The sequence below is a fragment of the Sylvia atricapilla genome, chromosome W (genome assembly GCF_009819655.1).
Source record: "Sylvia atricapilla isolate bSylAtr1 chromosome W, bSylAtr1.pri, whole genome shotgun sequence".
In the NCBI taxonomy this organism is placed as follows: Eukaryota; Metazoa; Chordata; class Aves; order Passeriformes; family Sylviidae; genus Sylvia; species Sylvia atricapilla.
The window spans coordinates 13,888,160-13,913,238 of record NC_089173.1 but is presented as its reverse complement, the minus strand read 5'-3'; the positions used below and the strand labels follow the sequence as shown (position 1 = coordinate 13,913,238).

The window sequence follows — 25,079 nt, the reverse complement described above, 5'->3', positions numbered from 1 at the left end:
CAGCCTTGTGAAATTATGATGGTGCCCATCATTCTTGCAATACTATGTCTGTGATTTTTCAGTAAACAGAAGCAAGGGGCAACTGTTGGACTCTGGTCCAAGGGTTCAGCAGGGTTTGTTTACATCTGTGCATGTGTCTGTGTGCTGGATTGGGGTATAAAGGAGAGTGACTGGAGCGCCTTGATGTCAGTGTTCCTGAGGCCTTTGCCCTGCTAAACTCTTGGAAACAGAAGATTGGTGGAACAATGTCGGTTTTGACAAGTCTTTCATGCATTTAGTTCAGACCTGTCACAGCGATGTCAAAATTCATTAGCGTAGTGAACCTATTAAACTTGGGGCAGAGCTGAACCATCTACAGCTCCAGTTCAGGAGGCACAGCTAAGCCAGCCGTTCCAGCCCTTCCGGAGGAACCTCTCTTTCCCTCGCGGGGCACTTCGGAGCTGGCGTGGGTGGGAGCGTAGGTGCCAGGTCCTCAGGCCGACCGATGCCAGCCCCAGCTCCGGGCAGGGGGTGCTCAGGGTGCCCGTGCCAGGGTAGAGCCGAAGCTCTCCGCGGGAGGGAGCGCCCGCGCGGGGCCAGCCGGGCGGGCAGCCCCGGGCTCCGCTCCGCCTCACTGGGCGGGCGGACCCCAGGTCCTGATTTTCGCGGGGGCTGCAGAGGCTTGTCCTGGCTCTGCGAGATCCTGCTTGGCTGCGGCCCTCTCCGCCTCCCTCCACCTCCTCCTCCTCCTCCACCACCACCTCATGTGCTTCCTGCCGGGCTAAGTTCGCGGAGTGCCACCGCACGCCGGGCCAGTGGAGCGGAGCCGCAGCGGAGCGGGGCGCAGGGCAGCGGGCGCGGCAGGTTCGGCGGAGCGCCGGCTCCAGCCTCGGGGCGCGCTCGCCCGGCCCCGGCGGCCCCTGCCCGCTCGCACCATGCCGCCGCGGCGCGGCTGCTTGCCACCTCTCCTGTGCGCGCTGGCCGCCCTCAGGCTGCCGCTGCTGCTGGCCGCCGAGCCCCGCGCCAAAAGTTGCTCCGAAGTACGGAGGCTCTACGCTGCCAAGGGCTTCAGCCAGAGCGAGGCGCCCAGCCACGAGATCAGCGGTGAGTCGCGATCGTCGCTGCCGCCTTTGTGCGCACTCGGCCCAGCCCCGCGGAGCGCGGGGTGCGCGCCAGGCTCCCCCCGGCCCGGCTCCCCCCGACCCGGCGCGCTGCCCAGCTCGGCGCCCATCCCGCGCAGAGGGTCCCGGCGCGGCTGCCCGCCCCCCGTGCCGGGCAGTGTCGGGCGGTACCGCGCCTGTTGCCGGCCCCGCTCCCGACTCGGCGGCGGCGGGGCGGGCGCTCATGCCCTTGGGCTGCCGTTAGCCCCGGCGGGGAGCGGGCGGCCCGTCCCCTCCGGGTGCTCGGCGGTTACTGGCGGAGGGACTGAGACATAGCTCCTCTCTTCCTTCCGTTCTTTCTTCCTTCCTCTCTTCCTTGTTCTCTTTTCTTCCCTCCACCTTCGTCCAGAGATACTTGCGCATCCCGGGGACAGGAGTGCTCGCAGCCGGCAACAGTAGGAAATGGTAACTAATGTGCTCACACCCAAAACATTTTATTGGTTTTGTTTCATCCTTCATTTCCCTCCCAGGGCCGCTGCTTTTATTTTCCTTTCTGAATGACCTGCTGGACCGCATTCTCCGCGGAACAAAGGAAGTGCCTTTTTAGCTGGAATCCTCGGAGACCACCAAGGACTCCAGCTCATGCACTGCAATTTCGCACTACTTTCAACAATAACAAAAATGCATGACTGAATGGCTCAAAAATGTGGAGTGTTGGAGGCATTCATTTTGGTCTGGGACACTGTCACAACACAGACAGACCCCAAGTAAATACCTTTAGACGGCTCAGATAGAAGCTGGGGGTAATCTTTACCATCGATGAGCCCTCCAGATATGTATATGTTATCCTTTTCACTGACAAAACTAAAATCATTTCAGTCGCTTGTGCTTTTGTATTGTCAGACTAATGATATGCATTTAGCCTACATCTGTGAATAAAATTGCAGGTCCATTTGCTTCTCCAAGAAATATTTTAATGAGAAACGTCTGACTGGTTGCAGTTAAAATGCTCTCTCCCCTTCACTCTGCCTGCTTTGTAAAATGGTCTCTAATAAATAGTCTTGCATTTGAGACCAGCCCTCATCAGTGCAGGATCAGAATGTGAACAGACTTCCTCTGAAGTCCAGTATTGGGAAGGTTTGACCTAGTCTTTATTTTATATATTGTTGTTTAAGGTGACTTGGTGAACTTTGGAGAATGTCAGGAGTAGATCATGCTGACAGGGCTTCCATTTGAAGCTCTAAAGCTGTTGTCTGAGAAAAGTGATGAGCAAGGTAAGATTATTTGGCAAAAGAAAAGCTTTCTGCAATGGTATGCTGAAAATATCAGCTGGGTTATGTTGCTGTTCCAGGGGAGCAGAGTCTGTGTCTGGCCTTGCTTGGAAAGCAACAGGTCTTGCAAAGTTGAGTTTTAAATGTAATCCTGCTGTGTGGGGTATTTCAGAGAGGGTAATGGAAGTCTTTAAAGGAGGCGTGCTGTGTACAGCTTTAAAGCATGGTTTACCTCAAGTGCGACTGAATTTAAAATTAAACCTGGAGTGAGGTGCTACACCTGCTGCAGTTTCACGTTCCCCCTGTGAATTCATGTGGCTTTGGTGTGGGTTGTGTTTAGAGGCTCCAGATCTCTCCTCTTGCCACTCAGCTGGTGTACACAGATGTAACCACCAGTCCCACTGCTGGTGTTGAACTTCATCAGAGTGGAGAACTTCACCTGAAATTGTCCCTGTGGGATCAGCGCAGGGCACTGGAGTTCCATGGGCCAAGTGATAATGCTTGAGGCTAAGGTCTGGCACCAGGGTAAGAGGTCTGTGGTGTATATTGTGTCTCCAGAAAAGAGTCACTTGCCAAAGCTTTGATTTCAGTTGGTGTTTCAGGTGATAAGTGGCGTGTTTTCCATCAGGAGAGTAAGTGGTTTGGAAAGGCCGTTACCTGGGCACCTGGCTATCGGTGGGAACATGATAAATGTATGTGAGGGAATGAGCCATGTGCTTGGACAAGTGTCCCACTGGGATGATGGTGGAAACTGGTGATTTCTGCTTGATGGCACCTCCCTGCTCACTAAACTGGTGGAGGACAGGTTGGAGAGGCTTCAGTGGGCTGAAGGGAATCATGTGTGGACACATGAATGCTGATGCAATGATGAGTGAACATAGGGTTGCTCATGTCTGAAGTGCATCAACTTTGTTAGATTTTTGTACTGATTTGATGGATTATGCTTTATTCTCACATTCTCTTACTAAGTTGCTTTAGATCACAGTGCAGACAGAAACTTCCTAGCATCTTTGCGAAAAGATGCCCTAAAAGCTGTGGCAAATTTGTTTCTGTAAGTCTAGTGATTTCTTTGCTGTCAGGGATTACTGATCCTACAAAATGTTTGCCTTGAATTGTCAAAGTGAAGCAGCTGTGTGGTGCAGGCAGATGTGTCCCTGCACTGGGCTATGTGACAACAAGTGAAACTCATCCTTGCTGGAAGGGCATGGGAGTCATTTGGGGTTTTATAGCACCTCACATGGATTTTTTGGCCACTTTTTTTTCTGGAGCAGTAGATATGCAAACTTTTTTCTTTCAAGGAAATGCCCATGCCAGCAGGCATTTTATCTGTATCATTGCTATTTCAGTGGCATTAAAAGGCTGCTCCTTCACTATAATTACCTAGGAGTTCACTTTAATTTTTATTTAGACCAGGTTTTGAACTTAATTAGAGTATGCATAAATAGCAGGTTATATCTTGCTGAAGTACCTAGGCATTTCTGAAAGAAGCACACAGCTGGTCAACTCACTGCTTGCTTGATAAGAGGTGTAAAATAGGTTATTTGTGATGTGGGACACAGAGAATTTGTTTTCTTTTATGTAGCTTTGGTGTTACAGGTATAAACACAGACTACTGCTATAAATCTGTGTGGAAGCTTTTAATAATCACTGGCCCTTTGGTGCTGCTTTGTACCTGAGTGTTCTCCAGTGGCTGCTGCCCCTATAGCCCTGTGATATGCGTGTGACAAAGCTCCTGGCAGTGGCGAGATGCAATCTTGCTGTTGCTGGAGAGGTCAGTGCTTTCGTAGACCTGATGTCTACACAGTTGGTTTGTGAAACCTGACTTTTGATAGCGTGTAGATAGTAGGTGGTGTGGGCAGAGCACCAGCCTGTAACTGCTTTTAAGATGACTGACAGTTTCCCAAGGAGGAGTCACATCTTGGTAAGTTCTGGGTTCCAGAGCCACTGACTTTGTTCAAACTCTACCCAGAATGTGTTGTTCCTTATGGATTCCATGTGTCTCCGAGCTGTCATGGTGATGGGGAAAAACTCTCTGGAGTGACCATCTGAAGGGGCTGCTTACTCTGGTGTGTTTGGTGGGGCTGCAGAATGAAATGCAAAGTGAGCTGGTGTGGTGGCATCTGGAGACCCACAGTAGGTGGCTGTGATTTAAAAAACAAAAGGCTCCCACCCAACCTTTCTTTCAAAAGGCTGCTTCTTGCCCTCAGGTATTCCTTCCCTTTTCTTGCTAATTGGAAGAACTAGATGTTTCTTTTCCTGGATTGAAAAGGAAAAAGAAAAGCGTCTTGCCAGTTGGTGGAAAATGTAGCCAGTTAACTGGCAAAGTTCCTGCAGCAGTGTCATGCCTGCTCTTGCTGGCACTGCTGTCCTGGCAGTGGTGGGGAGTACAGAGCAAACCTGGAGCTTGCCTTTGCAGGGAGCTGGGTTCAAGCAGCACTCTGTTCTTAGTGAAATGTTCAGTGTAATTAATCTCTGTTTAAACTAAATTAATTGAATAGCTGCATTTATTTGTGAGAGCAGTTGAGAGCAGTTTTTTTTCCCCATGGCAGAGGAAATCAGTTGACCCTTGATTTTTTGACTTCTGGGACTTTGCCCAAAGTAACTGTGGGCAGATGTGCCCTAATGTCCTGCTGCTCACTTGTCCCCAGTGTATTTATGGCTGTTAGTAGGTGCTTCGGTGTGCTGCCCTTGGTCAGTCAGGAACGCTGCTTTGTTTGCATTGCTGTTTATTGGGGTTTAACCCCAGCCAGCAATCAAGCCTCACACAGTCACTTTTTCATTTCCTTACCAAAAGGGTAAAAGGTAGGAAACTTGTGGGTTGAGAAAAAGACAGTTCAACAGAGAAAGCAAAAGCTGAGCATGTAAGCAAAGCAAGGAATTCACTGTTTCCTTGGGCAGGCAGGTGTTCAGCCATCTCCAGGAGAGCAGGGCCCCATCATACATAACAGTGACTTGGGAAGACAAACACCATCACTCCAAATGCCCTCCCCTTTCTCCTTCTTCCCCCCACTTTATATACTGACCATGATGTCATATGGTCTGGAATCTCTCTGGTCAGTTGGGGTCACCTGTCCCAGCTGTGTCTCTTCCCAATCTCTCATGCACCTCCAACTTCCTCACCAGCATATCAGTACAAGAAGCAGAAAAGACTTTGGCTGTGTGTAAGCCCTGTTCAGCAATAACAAAAACTTTTCTGTATTATCAACCCTATGCTCAGCACAAATCCAGAACATAGTCCCATAGTAACCACTGTGAAGAAAATTAACTCTACTCCGGCCAAAACCAGCCCATTGTTTTACATGTCAAGTTCAGTAAATGCTGCTTTAGATTTTCACGTGCTTCTCTTCCATGTGGCCCCTTCCAACTGAGAAACGGTTTCTGGATCCCCTCCAGGCCGGTGTTACTCGGCTGTCTGGCACTGCTGAGCCTGTTGCAGTCGGTCTGCACGAGGCAGCTCTGGACTTGCTGTGTTTTAAGAAGTATCAGATTACACCTGGTCATCCTTGAGGTCTGTTTGAAGGTGTGGAGTGACCTGGCCGCTAGCTGTACCTATTTGCCATGATTCCTGTCCAATGAAGACAGTGGTCCTTGGTGGGCAGGGGGTTTTCTTCTGCCTGGCATGCGTTAATGGAATGATTACCTGGCCACCCATGGGTGGGGAATTGACCACTGGAGAACACCCCGCGGCAAACACAACTGCTGGCACGGAAAAATAAATGAGAGAATTGCTTGAAGTATTTTTAGCTGCTTCTAATGTCATTTAGCAACTGAAAACAGCGGGAGGGGGGAGCTGGCAGTGTGCGAGTTGCCCGCAGGCCACCGATGAGCGCCCTGACATCCAGCGCTGGCAGCCGTGTGGCTCAGTGAGCGTTGGCAAGAGCTGATGGCGGCTCCCGGCTGAGTCACGGCTCCAGCTGCCGCTCGCCTGGGACGCTGCTTTTTCTCTCTGCAAATGTGCAGCGCGGGGTTTTGTTCAGCTGCAACTGCGTACCGTGTCCTAGCAGCCGGCAGCATGAAGCATGTGGTTAGCAGCGACTGCTTGCAGTGGTCCGGGGCTGAGTGGGAGTATCATTTTCCTTGGCAGACCCTTCATAGAAAGTTCTGTTTTTTCTGCCAGAATAAGCAGTCATTACATTCCATACAATTCATAGTCAAATTACTATCTATTGTTAAAATTGCCTTAATTATCAGATGTTTCCTTAGACATGTAGCTGTTTTTTAAGAGGCTGAATAGGCGTGTGTACATTGTGCAGAAGGCCTGAACTGCACAATATTTTCAGTACTGTTTTGTAGTTTCAGGGAGATTTTCTGTGGTTTTTGTATGTCAACAGGCCTTTTATTCATACTGAAACAGCAGCAGAGCAAGGCCAACACGACAGCAAGGTGCTGTTTTGGGTCTCTGCATCTTCCCTCTGCCGTGGTATTTCCTTGGTACCTGTGGAGCCAAGGAAGTTCAGGATGAACTATCACTGCTGTGTGTGTGAGATGGCTCCGATGGGAGAAGGTTCCAGGTGAGCATTTTCTGTCTTGGAGGTGCAGGTAGCATCTGCCCAATAGGGCTGTGACCTCTGTCAGGAGGTTGGAAAGGTCTCAGTTCCTTGAGGTGGTGGTCTGTGGTCTTAGCCTGCTTTTGGTGTTGGATGGTGGCTTGTGCAGACCCCACTGTCCTGGTTCTGTGCAATGGATTGCCAACCCTGGAACCTGCATGGATGAGGAAGGACTGCCAGTGCCTCTCAAGAGGTGTCAGACATGTTCTCGTCTCCTGTCCTCTTTACACATAGCCATTCCCATGGACTCACCATGGATTTCTGTGGATGTGCATGTGTGTTGAGTTGCACAGGCTCAGTCCTTGACATCTTCCGCAGGTGTGGGCAGCACCAGGATGGAGCATCAGGATTATTCAGTCTGCTACAAAATTCTTTGCCTCCTCCCAGAAGAGGAGCAATCCTCAGGGACCTAATTTTTTTGGTGGGGGAAAGGAGATTCTTGCTAGTCAGAGAGGTCAGGATGTGTGTCTCCTGGTGACTTTGACTTCCAAGCTGCCAGTCCTGGTCTCCTGGGCAATAACCTCCTTGCATTCCTCACATTTCTCCCGCTTTCTCTTTCTTTTGAGATTAGGAAGATAACTTCCTTCTCCCATTGCTAAGCAATTTAGTTTCCCTCTTGTTCCCTAAATAGCCTTGTGTGCTCCAAGATGCCCCATGGCAAACCCCTCTGGTGCCCAGAAAGGTGCGGTTCATGCTCTTTATTGGGTATTGTGCATCTCAGGAAGAAAGCTGCTATGTGTATTCTTTTTTTTCATTGCCAAGTGTTTTAATTAAAAGAGATTACTACTTTGTCGTAGCCCGTCTTACCGGCTTCCTGGTTTGTTAAAGAAGTGTTTCATTGAACTATTTTGCTTTTCTAGGAGAGATTTTTGTGTTTTTCTTTGCCTGTGCAGAATATGTGCAGCCTGCAGAGGCTGTGGCTGAAGCACCATGTTTATGCCAGTGAATTTTCTTGTTTACATCTTTCTGGTCCGGGAAAGGTGCTCAGATAAAAAAAGTGTGTTGGAGAGAGGAGACCTGATGAGAAAGTGTTGGAGGCTTTATGTGTGCAGAGCTGGTGGCAGCCATGTGGGCTGTTGGCAGGCTTTGCCTGTGGCTGTGGTAGTTTTCTTAGGATGATGTTTTCTGTTTGAAAATGGCTGTGGTTGACACAATCATCTTCCCCTGCTAGTTCATGCCTGGCAGTCTGTCGCCTCTCATGTCTCTGTGGGTCCTGGGAGAGGAGGGAGGTGGGATGAGGTGACATTCCTCAAGGGCAGCAGTGCATCACCTCACTGGCAAAGTGCTTGAAAGGACGGAGATGGTGCTTAAAAAGTGTGTGTGGGGATACCTGCTGATGGGATCAATCTTAATAAGGGCTACTCAGTGTTGATTTTAATGTGAAATTAGAACTATGGTACCTCTTTCCCAATGTAACGTATTGCCAGATTCCCCACCTCCCCAAAAACACTCTTAGAAATACATTTTTGTTGTCCATCTTCTAAGTGGAGAAATAGTCTGTTAGTTTCCTGTCTTTCTACTTCTATTTTCTGTGGCTTACACAACCAGTGGCTGATGGATTTGTGGGAGTTCCCTGTGAAGGACTTCTCTCTCTCCAAACTTTGGTGTTGGAAAGGTATGTAGATGGTTGAGAGGGGCTACCCTGAGCAAAGGATTTTGAGGGAGTATTTCTCTTAATGTTTCCAATTTAGAAGCTGAGAATTGTCTGGATTTTAAGCAAATTTAGATGGGAGCAAACAGTGATGAAATGTTTAAAATATGTTTGAACATTTTTGTGGGAATAGGAGCAGTTCTTATACAGGCGAGGCTGCAGCTTTCAGGAGGTGAAAATATGTGGCCCTTACACATTGTCAGTATTGTTGCTGCCTTTTCTTTTTTTCCTTCTTTTTCCTTTTTAAAAAATGCTCATAGGAAATTTGCTTTGGTAATTGAGTTTCTACAGAACCAAAACATCCAATAGCTGTTCCTTTCCAGGGGTCACCCTTAGGTTAGTTTAAGTAATGTGCAGTAAGTTTAACCTCTTGTGGTTTGTAGTGCTATTCTAGAAATTACTGGTGATTTGGGGTGTGTTAGAGTAACAACTTCACAGGAAAACCCCAAATGTCAGGATGTCTGGTTTTCAGAGAGCTCTGACCACTTGCTTTGTGAAAACCAGGCACCTTGAGGTACAGCCCTTCTTGCATTGGAAAATGCAGTTAAAGCCTTTATGGCCCGTTGACTTTCCTTTTGAAAGAAGCTGAAATAACCCTGGGTGATTTGTTTACCTACACTGACTTAAAACATCCTCCTGCTTGGAAGCATCGTGCAGAACCTGTGCTGGATGCTCTGCTGTGTTAGGTCACATTGCCCTGCATGGCACTGATGGAGGAGCAGCAGTGCTCTGAACCCCCAAATTCTGGAGTTTAGGGGATTTGCTGGCAGGAGAGGGCCAGCTTTAAGAAATTATGAGCTGAGGCTTTAGCTTTGTAGCATTGACAGTTTGGTATAAAAAGCTCTGTGTTGCAGGCTGTGATGATGGGATGATAAATCACTCTTGGCTGGTACTACAGGTTCTAATAATGGTGTTTTAAAAAGATTACATGGGTTTTAATGCAAACTTTTTGCTTCTTTGTATTCTCCTCTTTTTAAAGAATTGAGCCTGTTTTGATTCAGTATTCTTGGAACATAAAGATGGAGCTAGGATTTTTACTGGACTGAAATACAGATTTTTGCTTCTACAAACATGAAGATCTTGTTTGAGTGTCTTTATAGCCAACTGGATGGCAGTGTCCTTGTTGCAAAGGAGCTGGCTTGTTTGTTTGTTTTAAAGGTAATTTTGCTCCATGGGAGATTAAAGAGCAAGCAGCTTCACCCAGTTGTGGTGAGTGCTGCTATTGAAAAGAAATTAATGATAGGGAGAGCCATGCAATAAGGAGGATAAATAGCCTCCTGCACCTTCCTTGACTGCTTGGCCCATTCCCATGGGAGGGACAGAGCATTTATATGATCAAAGAAACAGGTACAATTACAAGCCTGATGGAAAATCAGTCCCTTGCCAGCTACGTATGGGCACCCAGGTGGGCTTTGCCTTTGCTCTGAGTAGTGTGGGCTGGATTTTTTTTTGTGTACCTGCCAACCTTAAGGTTTCTAACGTGTGGTGGCCAGCAGTCCTGGGGGAGCACAGGGTGCCTGGTAAGCCAAGGCAGTGAAGCAGTAGTGCCCATGTCCCTTTGCCTGGGCAGAGGCATTGGGAGCAGCTGGCAAACACCTGGCATGCAGATCAGAGGTCAGAGTGCTGCTGCTGGTTTAGTTTGGACTGGAGGAAAACAAACAGGCTTCCTCCTGAGTATTGGCTCCGTTTAGAGACAGAACTGAGGGTGCCATAAGGCTATATGCTTTTCTTCTCGATGGGGGGAAAAATGGCTTTAATAGTGTCTGCTAATGATTCAGCGCTGTTTACATAATAATTGTGGTTTGCTTTCATTAGCTCTCATAGTGAGATTGCTTTCTTCCAGTGCAATCGCTTGCTGGTTTGGTTTTACATGCTCCTGCCTCCCTGCTCCCTGAGTATGGCAGTGGGATGAGGAGGGAGTGCAAGGGCTCTGTGCCTGGCCTGGCCTCCCTTTCCTGGTTCCAGGCATGGAAGAAAACTCACAACTGCTCACTGGAAAGGAGAGGAGGTGAAGGGGTTTTGTACTGCTGGGACCCAGGTGGTGGTTTGGAGCATCATGGCATCTTAGTGGAGTTGGGTTTAAATCCATTTTGCGTGAAGTTCTCTCATCTTCGTACTGAAAACTCTTGGGCTTACCTGTTTGCGAGGGAGGGAATCCAGTGACCTGCTTCCACCCAGAGGAAGAAGCCAGGTCCTTTTGCTTCCCAGTTCACCATATCAGAAGCACTGATCTGTGACAATGGATGTGCATCATGGACATTGTCTGTCTGTAGCTGCTGCAGACTAACCTTGATGTCGTACTTGTTTGCGTTCCATGTTTGAGTAATTGTGAACGATGGTGATGCTCCCTGATTTGTTAAAAAAATATGGATATTGATCTAATACCAATATCCAACTATGACGGACAAAGACTCTCTAACAGTTTGAAGTTAGAAAATGTATGTTTATTACAACGCCGGGCAGCGTGAGGGATAGCTCCCAAATACACACGCGCAATTTACAGATGCTCACAGGGTCTTTTTATGTACAAAAGTGTTGAATACCCAAAACACAAATGCATATTCATGACTCTGGTCCATCCCATTCCCCGCTTCGTATGGTAATTAGCCAAAAAGCAATTAAGCATGCGTAGTTTGTTCTTTGAAATGGGTCGGTGGTCCTTTTTAGGGGGTGGGGTCTCGGAATGATGAAGTAAGATGCGTCTTCCTCGCTTTGCCTTTTTAACCTTTTAGTGTTGGTGACACCTGGATCCTGTTTTCTCAAGACTATCTGATTTATGATCACATTGTGTTCTTGGAGTCTATTGATTAAGTTGACAGGTCTCCTGATTTATCAGTTCCTTAAATCCGGCTTATGTTAAAAAAAGGGAACTTTACCTCAACAATGTCTAGTTAGTAAAAGGGAAGTCTACGTCAGCAATATCTAGTTTAACTAAAGTCCTTAATTCTTTAAAATTAATATCTCATCCCCAGGCTGCAAGTGCCTGCCTCCTGCAGCACCCACCTGCTGTGCCAAGGAGCTGCTGTGAGCGTTGGAGGATAACACCCACTGCTGAGCTCTTTTAAATTAATAATGTCACTCGGAGGAAAACACAATAGTGTGAGTGCTACCTTTTGAGAAGATAAGGCTGGCTATTGTTTGGTTGGGTCGTTTTTTTTCCTTTGTAGCATAGTAGTGGGTGCATGAGGGTTTCAGAGCAGCCGAGTTCCGGCAGGCAGGACATGGCTGACCCTGGCACAGCACTGGGCTGGAGCAGAATGGGTCCCCATGGAGCAGTGGGTGCTCACCCAGGGGTGTCATGGGGAGTATGGGGGTCTGTGTGTGTGGCTTTGCAGATGTCCTGGGGGATGCATGCCCTCTCCCCTTTGGCTGCAAGTGACTTTCTTTAGAAATATGTCTCAATTTGTTGCCATTGGTAGATTAAGGTCTCCACTGCTGGAGGGTCCTGAGCAGAGGATGAGTTGATCTTCTTCGCCTTTGCAAAACAAAACATTTTTATGGGGAGTTGGGAAAGGCGTGACTGCTTTTGGCCATGTGGCTTCTGCCAATTAACTTGAGTTAATTTGGGCTGGTTGAAGAGCTGTGGCTTGGTGGGTAGAGGAGGCTGGAAGAGACAGGGCTCAGGGCTGCTCAGCCCTGTTGAATCCAGCCTACCAAGGGGATCCTGGTGCAGGCACCTCGCTAGTGAAAACTCCACATAACTCAGCCCTCTGCATTATTAAAGGCTCCTTTATACCTCTTCTTGCCATAACTCCTGTGAGAACAGCCAGTCTTTTCAGCAGCCTTCCTTATGGGGAAAGTTCTGTGAGGGGAGCAGCCTGGCTGGCACAGCGCTGCTCCAAACCAGCCCTGAAGCTGCTGTTGTAGCAGTCTGGGAGCGGGCAAGGGGACCAGGCGAGCCTGGTGCTCCTGTCCAGCCTTGCCAAAACAAGGGCTGTGGGTCCACTTGCTGCCCAACTGGCTCAGTAGGATCCTGAAAAATAGTTGTGGAAAGTAGGGCTTAATGTCTATGTATCAAAATATGCACAAAAGGTTAAATGAGACTTCCTCCTTGTCAATGAATTACGGCTTGAAAATATTTGCATTCTTTCCTGAAAGATTTAGGAATAATTATACAGCACTCAGGGGCAAGGCATTCCCAGATAAACTTAACAACTCTGTAATTTGTACTCAAGGCAGGGTTTCCTGTAAATGATAGCTTTGCCTAATTTTACAATACTGCTTCCAAATGTTTGCTGATTATGAATTGCCAGCTAAACTGGACTTGTGAATCTGGAAGAGTATTTATTTGTTACTGCAGACAGTAAGAGCCGCTGTGTTAGGCTAAAACTTGGCATGTCCTTTACAAGCTGTAGGCATCTCTCCCCAGGCAGGTTTGGTGGAGTGGGCAGCTGATGTAGGGTGTGAACAGCTTTCCAACTTCTCTGTACAAAATTTCTGAGCTAGGATCTCCTACTGCTCTGCCTTTCTTTTTCTGGGATTGGGAAAGGAATGCTGCAGTCGCAATGCACATACTTTATTTCCATTACTCAAAGCTGGAGTCGTGCATAGTTACGGCCAAAGACACTTCAGCAGCTCTGGGGATAGCAAGATAGCTGACAGACTGGAACGTGGATTTATCAGGGGTAAAAACTGGCAAAATTCCTTATTTCTGGTTCTTCTTTTTAAATAGGCCCTTCATGCTCCTGCTGCAAGAGCCCACCACATGTTTAACCCCTTGTGTTCTCCCAGCTGGATCCAGGGATGAGCACTGGCACTGCCCATATTTCTTTTGGGATTAAATTGCTCAGTCCCACATAGATCCTATGTGTTGTTTTTAAACTGCAAAGCTCTTTAAGAAGTGCTTTCAATGGGTTTTTATTTTAAAGTGCAAGCCTTTGCACCAGATGTCTGTCTGAGTGACCACAGAATGTAAATTTTACTGTGTCTTGCCTTTGGACTGGCAGTTTGGGAGACTACTGGGCAGTTAACATAGGCAGATTGTGCCATGAAATCCGCTTCCTTGGATTTGATTCATATTAATTTCTTTCAAAGCAAATCTCCATTGGCTTCAGTTTCATTTTGCTGTAGAGCTACTTTTACTGTGCCTTTGCTAGGACCTGGAAATACTTGTATCGCTATGAGAAATAGGTCATATTCAGCTCCATGAATTTTCAGTTATGTATATATTAATATTGCAAGACATTAAGCAATTTCTTTTTGGGGAAACAAGTTATGGCAGAAGGAGCACACGTGGAAGTTAAATAGATTAGGTGAAATCCCTCAGTTACAGGAGGGAGGTTCAGAAGACAAGTCAGGCAGTTTAGGGAAGGAGTTGCAAGTTAAAATTTAACCTTTCCCAGTCTTCTGTGAACAGTGGTGCAGCAAGATCTGCCTGGAGCCAGCCCAGTGTGGGAGCCTGGGGTGAGGGCTCTGATGTGGCCTTCTGCAGGGTGGATGGATTTGGAGCTGGTGGTTGTGCCTGTGGTTGAATTTCAACTGGCTGAGAATGAAGAGAATTTCACTTTTTTTTGGAAAAGGAAAGAATTGCTCAAGGATTGCAAAACACTTTGTTTTGGAAGAAATGTAATTGTTTGAAAAATAGCACAAGAGCAGGAGGGGAGCTATCCCTAAGCCTGTGGCAGTCTTGGAAATCTTCTTACCTAGGGACTCAAGTGAAGTTTCAAGGCTTAAGTGTTAGCTTGGAATTTTGACCAAGGGTGTCCAGGCTGGAAGGGCTATACTTCTCCCATTCCTGCCTCTTCCTTTGGTGATGTAAGGATGGGGAACTTTATTTTTATTGTTTTTTAGTTTTCTATTTTAAGCAGGAGGGGTAGAGTTTAGAAAGGAAAGTAAGTCTTGGCTTTTGGACAGAAACACTGACAAGCTGGTGGCCAGCACTTGCTCTCTGATGGGATAGTTGCTGGCTCCTGGTTTTCTGCCCTCTGTGTCTTTTCTGCTCCCTGCATTTATCTCCTTGACTGAGCCCCAGGCACATGGATTTGAACCAGCATGGCCATCACCACTTTGCTGCAGGCCCATGTCTGGGTGCTGCTTGGCCTGTTTTGTATGGGTGCATCCCCAGGACAGGTCCATCCCCACAGTGGGAAGCTGCCCTGGTCACAATACAGTCATCCACTGGAGACACCCAGCCCACATGGATTTGCCACAGAGGGCAGCCCTCCTGCCAGAGCCTTATCTCAGCCCTGCCAGGATCTCCCCATGAAGCTGGTGGGTTGCTCGCTGCCTCCCCATTGCAGGGGCTGCCCATCACTCCTCCAGGCTTTTTTTAGCTGCAAAATTTATTTCATAGAGTATTTTTGCTGATGGAAGGTGCCAGGACACAGCAGTGGCTGTGGGGAGGGAGTGGAGCTCCTCTTCCTGCTTCAGAAAGACTAACACAACTGGTAAATCCATCCCATCCTTCTAATCAGCCATCCCCTCCCTGGGGCCCACAGTGCCAGGGCTGTTCACCTTCCTGCTGGTGGATGTCAATGGTCCTGCCTGGGAGGTGGATGGCAAAGGTCCTGTTTGCACTCCCTGCTCCCCCCAGGTTGCTCAGGGCTGTGCTTAAGAATACAAAATAAACCCCTTCACTGCCTGCCAGCAAAACCTCAGTGCAATTGTCCCCTGGTGCAGTTGGGTGCTGTAAGCCCAGTGTGTTGTTTTCCCATCCCACCAAAGCTGTTTGCACAAGCCCAGCTGCTGTTCAAGACAGGAGTTCAAAGTTGGGGTCTGCAGGTGGACAGTGTGCAACACGAGGGCTAAGGTGTCTCCCAAACTTCTTTTTCCAGAATACCTAAGAAAATATGACCCTGTGCCTTGTTCCCATGTGGAGCAGCAATGAGAAGACACATACTTACACTGTGAAACGTGTTTGGGAGGAGGGTAGGGAACTCAAAAACTTTAATTTTCAAAGGTTGAAATGGCCCCCTGCACTCTCCTGTTGTCTTCTGTGATGCTGCTGTCCCTCCTGGTAGGCATTTGCTCAAACAAAGGTGGCAGCACAGAAATTGGCTTGGGAATTGTTGCAGAGATGTTGGGATTTATCTGTGCTGTGGTGAGGAGGAGGAGTGCCTGTGTGAAGCTAGCAGCACATAAGGTTGGTGTTCACAGCTGGGCCAAGGAGAGCGGCAAAGATAGGTGTCCTGGGTTGTAGTTTAGGATGTATTCTATCACCATCTTCAGATAATGGCCCATCAATGCCTTTTGCATGACCCAGAGGGAGTTATCTCTCTCTTTAATGGGCCATCAAGGCCCTCTTCCATGACTCATCATCCCATTGTGAGATGCTCCGCCCATGGGGAAGAGCCAAGCATTCTCACCTGGATATAAGCTGGGATTTGGGACAGTAGAAGCAGCCCTTACCCACTGGATTCCCAGAGGACCAGAGCTACCAGACCTTTCTACAAGATTTCTGTTTCAGGAAGACCACCTCGTCTGAACTGTTTCCATCACCCTGATCAGGTTGTATTCTGACTCTGTCAGTGTTTTTTTTGTATTTATTTTATTTTATTTTATTCTATTTTATTTTCCTTTTCTTCTCATTAAATTTTATTTCTGACTTAGAGCCTCTCACTTGGTTTGTTTTCAAAACCACAACAATAGGGCATTCTGGAGAGGGGGAGAAGGAGGAATTTTTAATTTTGTGATATCTTTATCTTAATCCTTTCTCCTCTCTCTTCCACCCTCCTTGCCTCATCCACGGTAGGTTAAACTACTCAGCCTCGCCTTTTCCACAAACACTGGCAGGCTGGTGGTTCTAGCCCTGGGAATACATTGAGAGTCTGTTTCAGCAGCAGGATGGGTTTTTAGATGTAGGTTGTGTTGTGCTAGCAGAACACAGTGCTTGTGTGAGCTGGATGACTTCTGCAACAGATACCTGGCTGTTGGAAAAGTAACACTTGGTAGGAGTAACAGTCAAGCACTTAAAAGCATGTTTTTCAGGTCAAAAAAATCTTATTTACAAACTCAGCTGTGGTCTTAGCTCTGAGATGTTTTGTCCAAGGGGAGATAAAGCAGGGAGGTGGGAGATGTAGGAGATGGTTCTGAACGTCACCAGAGCACAGGCTGTGCTCCTGTGTCATTGCTGCTGCTCCCTGGGTGAGGAGACGGTGACCCTACTATTGGGATCTCTGGGCAAATGTCCTGCCCTGTGCTTGGGATTGGTGCCTCTTGCCTCTCCAGGCACCATCGCTTTTTTTTTTCAGGGGGATTGAACCTGGAGCTGTGCCTCTAGCCAGAGGGAGGATTTCCACTGACACCCTCCCTCTGTATGGTGGCCCAGTTTCAAGGAGTTTCAAAGGTCTTGGGCGAGTTGCACCTTGGGTTTTTGGCACTGGACGTCCCCTGCCTCCTGTTGTGCTGCTTATTTGCCTTTCTCCATGTGTTGCTTCAGCCTTGGCCATGTGGGTTTCTGGAGGTTTGTCTTATTTACATGAACAGTTCTCGGAAAGTTCAGCTGAAAATCAGGTTTCTTTTCCTGAGAACAGCCAGGAACCACTAGTGTGTGATCTTTGTATATAAAGTTGCCTTTCTCTGATTATAAACAGTGGCCCTAGGATGGATGTGCAGTGGACCTGTTTAGATTTAAACCTGACGCAACTCCTCGTTTTCAGTGCTGGCATCCCCTTTGAGCAACATGTTCTTTCCTGCTTTTTGCAGTAATGCATGATGTGAGTTTTTTAACCTTTAAATTGGAAAGTCCTATCAAATTGTCGTGTCCTGCTCTAGGCAGCAGTGTATAATTTTGTTTTTAACGATTTTTTTTTTTTTTTTTTTTTGCCAGTGCAGTATCAGATACACAGATTGGTCAATAATTTCCCATGTAGCCTTTCTTCTGATGGCCTGGCAAGCCAAAATAGCCTGATAGCCACAGAGAACCTATTGCATGTCCCAATTAGCCCCTGGGAGCTCTGACTGAGGGAGGGGGTGAACTGGGAAGCACAGATCTGTGCCTTGGTCCTGCATCTGCAGTGGAAGAGCTGCTGCAAGATCAAGCTCTGCTGGCTATCCCTCCCAGAGCCCTTCATCTGAGCTTGTTTCCCCAACCCTGCTTTGCATCAGATTGATGCGAGCTAATTATTTCTGAAACCCCTTTAATTGGTGGCTCTTTCTGATCCAGCTGTTTGTACAGTCATGAGCAGAGTGAAGACCTGGGGCAGAGTAGCATCACCTTTCTTCCCTGGAAGGAAGGCTGGATCAAGGGGTTGACAGCATCCCTGGGGTCATTGATGTAGCTAGAAAGGCCTTTGTGTGGCTTTGTGGGCAAGGCTGAAAAATGCAGCATTCCAGAAGCTTGCTGCTTTACTGGGTGTTCATAGTGTACAGCTGCGTACTGAGATGTAGCATGGGTTCCTCGAAATTGAGTTGTGGCTGTGATGCTCTGGAGAAGCATTTCTGGGGTGATGACAGTGGTTCTTTCAGACTCCTGGAAAGCTGCTCTGCAGTGGAGCTGCTCAGCTAGAATATTTGCCCCCAAACTGGCTCATTGTGGAAGGGGCACTGCCTGTGTCTGGGATGAGAAAGTCATCCTGCGCTGAGCTAAACTGAGGGGACAACCAGGGAGCTAGAATTGTAGAGCAGTTCAAGTGCTCTGGCTTTCCTCTAGTGCCAAAACAGTCTCTGTGTTGCTATGAAAATGTCTTGTGGAAAACTTTCCACTTAGAACAGAAGTCTCATTTATGTCTGCTCAGGACCTGCTCTTGGACTGAATTTTATTTTCTAAGCAAATGAGACTTTCTGGTCCTTGAGGCAGTGGAAAGAACTGCTCCACCAGCTTTGCAGCCCATCTGCCCTCAGGGGCCTAGGACCCAGTGGGTGGTTTTGGCAGAGGGAGATGGTTTGTTCAGCGGGAGTAGTGTAGGGCTTGAGTGGGGCAGTGGGCAGTTTGTGAGCCCTCTAAAAACTTGGTTTACAGGGGACACAGCTCCCCATATTGCAACCTTCAGAGTACTGCTGTGCTCCCACAGACCCCTCCAGTTGCCCTCCCAGACTGCAGACTACAAACTGAATATGAAATACTTAATAGGAGCCAAACTGCCTTAAAAAATGTGTGGATGAAAAATTAATTTGAAAAATCTGTCCTTTTGTGTATTTTCTTTCTGGAGTCTCTGAACCTGCTCCAAGTTCTTATGTTATCTGCACTGTTACTCTTCTTGGCATGCTCTGCAGGCAGGAGAAGAGCTTATTAATGTGGGGGTTTACATAGATAAATGTGGTTGTTGTAATAAATGATCAACCCAATTTCATCAATATGCCATTTTATTAGAAAATACTGCTGTTAAAAATGGGCCAGGAGACCTGCTCTTTTGAAAGGCCTTTATTAGTCAGCTCTTTCAAGGGGGAACTCGAGGGGTCGCCTGCGCCATCGCCGCTCCTGTCGCCGTTCTCGCTCGGGCCGCCGCTGAGGATGAGGTGTCAGATGAATCTGCTGCTCTCGCCGCAGAGTCGAGAGTTCCAGCCTCGCGGGAATCCCCAGGAACTCAACTGGGCTTGGGTGGTCTTGGGGTGTCACCTTTTCCTAGTCTTTTTCTGGTCATGGCGAGGCGGCAGAAGCAGAATCAGTCCCTAGGTAGCTGAGAGTCTTCTCGGTGTTGTAGTGTCTCCCTTTTATCTGGATTTTGTGCTGGGTCCCGGCTTTTGGGTCCGCTTGCCGGCAACTGCACTTCGGTTTGGAGCGATGCACCATGGAAGTCCTTGGATTTTCCTATTAGGCGGGGCCTGTAGTTCGAGGAGCCAGCGGGGAATGGTGACAGTCTAGCCCGACAGAAGGGGAAGGGAACCCGGGGTTTTAGGGGGGGTGTACAACTTAGAATAAGGTTTTGAGTGTACAAACTTTGGTACAAACAGCATAACTTTCTTAACAGGCAGGGTACAACTGGCATAGCGTTTTAAACAGCATAACTTTCTTAACAAATGACATACTGTGTCAAAAATGGGAGTTCCTTACATTTTATTCATTTCAGTCCCCCCTCTGTTTCTTTGATCGGGCCTTTGCCCACATCAATTGGCAGTTTCTGATTCATGGGAGTATATTTTTCACTTAGTTTTTCAGTTTGGGGTTTTAATCAATCAAAGTAAACCCATTCTCTTATAGGCCACTCTCCAGTTAGGCGCTGCTTAAATGTTGCAGCATTTTTTGCAATCCAATACTGCTTTATATCAAAACACATGGGATTCACATGAGTGTGAACTCTTATAAGGGACTGCAGATTCTCCCCGTCATAGATGGGATGGTGTGTTTGCTCATTCATAGGACTATGATGAGTACTCCCAAGAGTCCAGTATGAATCATTGTCTCGATCTCACCTGGTCTTGCCTCTTGGGTTGGGGAAGTGGGATAGTAGCTCTTAGAGCATGCTCCTTTGGTGGGTTTGCTCATTAATAGGACTATTGATTAGTCCTCCCAAGAGTCCAGTATGAACCATTGTCTTGAGCTCACTTGGTCTTGCCTCTTGGGTTGGGGAAGTTATCTAGCTGGCCTTATGGAGTTCCTTTCAGTGTGTTCCCACTTCTTTTTCAGTTTTTGATTAGCCTTTCTGTGGCGTGCCCTATGAGAGATCTGTAATGATATTATTATCACAACTTTTTTTAAAACAGCTTAACACTTCATGATAACTTAGAACAAGAACTTACAGAGAACATTTTCTTATGACAGCTTTTGATAACAACTTAAAAAGATTTTGAACAACGGGTTTTCTTTCGTTCCTAACTGGGTTTTGGTTGTTTCTTGAAGGTTATTTTAAGTGTGTCTGGGTCTCTAATGGTAGTCCATTCAGAGGGAGTCTTTGCTGGGGTAACAGTGTCACTGGGAAGTGGCAATGGTCCTTTTACTCGGGATATGTGCATCCAGCCCTTTTCTTGGGTCCTCACTGCAGTGTGGGTTGTGAGCAGGACTTGGAACGGACCTTCGAATTTGGGGCTTAGTGGGGTGGTGTTCCAAGATTTGATTAGGACCCAGTCTCCTGGCTTTATTTGGTGTACATTTGCGTCCAAGGGGGAGGTTTGAGGTAGATACTCTCTTTTTTTAAGAACGGCCAATGTTTTTCTAATTGTTTTTATATATTCTTGAGTCGCTGCCTCCCCTTCTAAATAATCTCCAGTGCTGTAAGGAGTTAGTAAGAAAGGGAGTCCAAACATCATTTCATATGGTGAAGCCCCTATGTTAGTACTCGGTCTAACTCGGACTCTCAAGAGTGCTAGGGGCAGGCATTTTATCCAATTCATTTCAGTTTCTGTTATTAATTTAGTCAATACATTTTTGAGGGTTTTATTCATCCTCTCAACTCTCCCTGAGCTTTGAGGATGCCAGGGTGTATGTAACCACCACCTAATTCCCAAGGCTTTAACAACATCATGCAGGACTTGCGCTACAAAGTGGGGGCCTCTGTCTGAATCGATGTTATTTACCAGTCCATACCGGGGGAAGATGTGTTCTAGTAGTATTTTTATTACCACTTATGCTGTTTCTCTTTTTGTAGGGAAGGCTTCTACCCAATGTGTTAAGTGATCAACTATAACCAAAAGATGCTTATATCCCTGTACTGGAGGCATTTCTGTGAAGTCTATTTGTATACTTTCTGACAAATTAGGCATCCTTCAGTAACTGCTTTAGCCAGGTTATAGACTCCAACACATAGGTGTTCTCTCAGGAAATGATCACACAACCCTTGGGTGCTCCAGTGAGTTGTGTATTTCTGCCAGCATCTTTTGAGCTATTGCCTTATTTAGGAATTTTTTTTTCACCTGGGGTCAGCCATTCCCCTTGCTTCCCTTGGTGTAAACCTAACTTTTTTATTTCTTTTAATTCATTTTCATTATACATTGGTTTACTAACTTTGTCAGCTGGTATATCATTCAAGGTAAGAATTTTTATTGGTTCCCCCAGCTTTTGAGCTGCTAGTTCGGCTGCTTGATCGGCTACTTGGTTGCCCCTTCCTTCAAATGTGTCCCCTTTTTGATGTCCCTTGACATGTACGATTGCTATTTCTTGGGGCTTCATAAGAGATTCTAATACCAATTTAATTAATTCTTTATGTATCAGATCTTTCCCTTTTGAATTTAGGTAACCTCTTTCTTCCCAGATCTTTCCAAATGTGTGTACTATTCCAAATGCATATCGTGAGTCTGTGTAGATTGTACCTCGGTCTTGTTCCAATAAATCTAATCCCCTCTTGAGGGCATAGACTTCACAACACTGGGCAGACCAGTTTGGGGGTAGTTTTTCTTTTTCTATAACTTTCAAATTGTCTCTTTTTGTAGTTTCCACTACTGCATAGCCCGATATCCTTTTTCCCTCTGTCACCCTAGATGATCCATCAATAAATAGCACCCTCTCATATGGTAGAGGCGTATCTTCAAGATTCTCTTACTTTTGTTTGTAAATCTATGATTTCCAGGCAATTGTGCTCTAAGTTTGGCATGGGTTCCCCTGAGAGGAACTGGGCAGGATTTAGACTTTTTGATGTGGTTAGCTCCAAATCACTGGTGCCGGTTAAAATCACTTCATATTTTAAAATTCTAGAGTCAGTCAGCCATTGTTGAGCCTTTTGGCTCAACACTGTCCTGAGATCATGGTTTGTGTGTGCAATGATTTTTCCTTGCAGTGTCAGCTTTTGTGCTTCTTCCACAAGAACAGCTGTGGTTGCTACAGCCTGGAGGCAAGCCGGCCACCCTCTTGCAACTGGATCCAGAAGTTTGGAAAGATATGTGACAGGCTTTTTGTGTCCTCCCCATTCTTGGGTTAATACCCCATAAGCTATTTCCCCTTCGGTGTTAATGAATAGGTCAAACCTTTTCTTAAGGTCTGGGAGACTCAGGACAGGGGCTGAGGATAATTTAGTCTTTAGGTCTCTCAATTGTTTTTCATCTGTATGGGTCCATTTCACAGGTTCAGGTTGGACTAATTTTTCATATAAGGATTTAACACTTTGGGAATATTTCTCTATCCACAGCTTGCAATAACCAAATAGTCCTAATAATTTTCTTATATTTCTTTTTGTGGTTGGAGCTGGGATTGTGAGTATACCTGAGATTCTTTCAGGGCTTAATTTCTTACACCCTTCCCCAATGAGGTGTTCGAGGTATGTGACTTGTGATTCTACAAACTGCAGTTTGTTTTTTCACACTTTGAGGCCCTTTTCCCCTAGGAAATTTAGGCGATTAATACTGGTTCTTTTTATTTCATCTTGCTCTCTCCCCGATATTAGGAGGTCATCTACATACTGCAGGATTTGCACATTGTTTTTAGGGGTAAACTGTCTCAGTAAGTCTTCTAGGGCTTGCCCGAAGAGGTTTGGGCTTTCAGTGGACCCCCGAGGAAGACGAGTCCATCTCAGTTGCTGCTTTCTCTTACTTTCAGGGCACTCCCACTCGAAAGCAAACCAATCTCGGCTTCCCTCTGCCAAAGGACAGGCCCAAAAAGCATCTTTTAGATCTACTACAGTAAACCAGGAATGTTCTCTAGGGATCCTGCTCAGGAGTGTGTAGGGGTTTTGTACCACTGGGTGCCTGGTAACTGTCCTTTTGTTCACCTCTCTTAGGTCTTGCACTAATCAAAACGTATTTTCTGCCTTTTTTACGGCCAGAATAGGGGTGTTGTGGGGTGACATACAAGGTTCCAATATCCCTTCTGTTAGTAGATGGGTTACAATTTGGGCTAGTCCTTCCTTTCCTTCTAGAGAGATAGGATATTGCCTGACCCTTATAGGAGGTGTCCTTTTTTTGCATTTTTTTTTCGATAGGCGGGATATCTAAATATCTATATTTTTCCTCCTCGGCCCAGACTTCTGGCTTGATTTTCTCCAAGTCTACAATAGTCAGCCTCATCATTTGTACCACCATTCTTCCTTCTCTAGGAAAAATCTCTACTCCTAACTGAACTTGCAGGTCTCTTTCCAGCAGGTTACTGTCTACTTTGGGTAGATATATTAAATCAGTGACACATCTTTTGGAATTTCCTTTAATTTCCACATTTTCTAGAACTGAAGCCCTGAAAGGCTCCCCTTCTGCTCCTAGAACTTCACATGTTTTTCTTCCAATCGCAATTCCAACTGGAAGTCGGTTGATACATGATTTATTTGCACCAGTATCTACTAAAAATTCAAACTCTTCATGTTGGGGACCTACTTCAAAATTTACTGTGGGCCCTTCCTAATGTTTCATGGGGTCCCCTAACGCATAGAGCCCATGACACCCCTAATCCTCTTTGACTTCTCCCTTCAATAATTTTTCTAATGCCTCTTGCTCCCTCATGACAGCCTCATCAAATGACACTTTTCTGCAATGTTTCTTTAAGTGTCCTATTTCTCCACAATAATAACAGGCTCGGGTCCCTCCTGGGTTCTGAGGAGTACCCCAAGGTGGTGAGTTCCTTCCTTTTCCCTTTTCTGGTAAAGACTTTGTGTTTTCTTCACCCTTTGTATTCTCTCTGAGATCCCTTACACTCTCCCTGTCCACGGCTTCCATGATCTTGGTTTTTGCTTTTGTTTTTTCTTCTTCTTCCCTCCTAAGGTATACTCTTAGGGCTTCCTTTAATAACTCATTTATTTCTCGGTCTTGCCAGTCCTCCATCTTTTCGAGTTTTCTCTTGATATCCGGCCAGGATTTTGTGACAAACTGTAATTTTAATAATATCTGTCCCTCTAGGCTATCTGGATCCAAATTAGAATATTGCTGGAAATTCTGTCTGAGCCTGCTCAGCCAGGCTGCTTGGGTTGCATGTTTCTCTTGGGCCCTGTCAAAGGCTAATTTGGTGTTACTACTCCGGGGAACTGATTCTTTAATACTTCTTATTACCAGGTTTCTATAATCTTCCATATTTCTTCTCTCTTCTCCTGTTTGGGTCCCACCCTGGGTCAGCTATTGGGAACTTCTGGTCACCAGGAGGGCCCATTCGGTTATCTCTTTCCCAGATGCGCATCCCCGCAGCCCTAACCAGCCGAAACTCGTCTGGATTGAAGAGTATATTTAAGATGGAGTTTAGTTCTCCCCATGTATAAATATTCGGGCCCAAAAACTGGTCAATCTGGTTAGCAATTCCCACTGGGTTTTCAACTAGATTCCCCAGCTCTTTCTTAAAATTTCTGACTTCTGACACTGTTAAAGGTGCATTGACAAACTCTATTCCTCCAACTGCTCCACCCATCGGGACCTCCCTTAGGGGAAAGAGTTTGGTTTTTGACCTGGTGTTACTGTAAGGTCCTTCTGGGTTTTCTATTGCCTGACAGGATGCACTGTAAGGTGCCAGACCCAGCTCCCAGCTGTGAGGACATGCAAGGATTGTGGATGGTGAAGGAGAGGAGGCTAGATCAGTGTTAGGAAACAGCAGAAGGTAAGAGGGGTTATAAGCTGGAGGGGGGCAAGCTGGGGGAGGAACAGGGATCACAGTTTGAGAAGGTGGGTTATGATTTTCACGTGAGGTTGGAGGATTAATAGGGATAGTTTGTAGTACTTCAGGATAAACTGGAGGAGGAGGCAAATGTTCTAAGGGGTCCCAATTATGGCTAGCTTCTTTTTGGTTCCCCTTCTGCTTTTCATTCCTTTGTTTCCC

At 46.6% G+C, this 25,079-nt stretch overlaps 1 protein-coding gene across 1 annotated transcript in view; it reads left to right on the top strand.

The window, feature by feature from the left end:
- The first annotated feature begins 484 nt into the window (after positions 1–484).
- The window catches only part of LOC136373456 (glypican-4-like), a 117,628-nt gene continuing 93,033 nt past the window's right edge, over positions 485–25,079 (top strand). Inside the window, 2 exon segments of the mRNA XM_066338353.1 lie at positions 485–565; positions 567–1,083. Of these exon segments, the coding sequence (XP_066194450.1) occupies positions 485–565; positions 567–1,083 (598 nt within the window).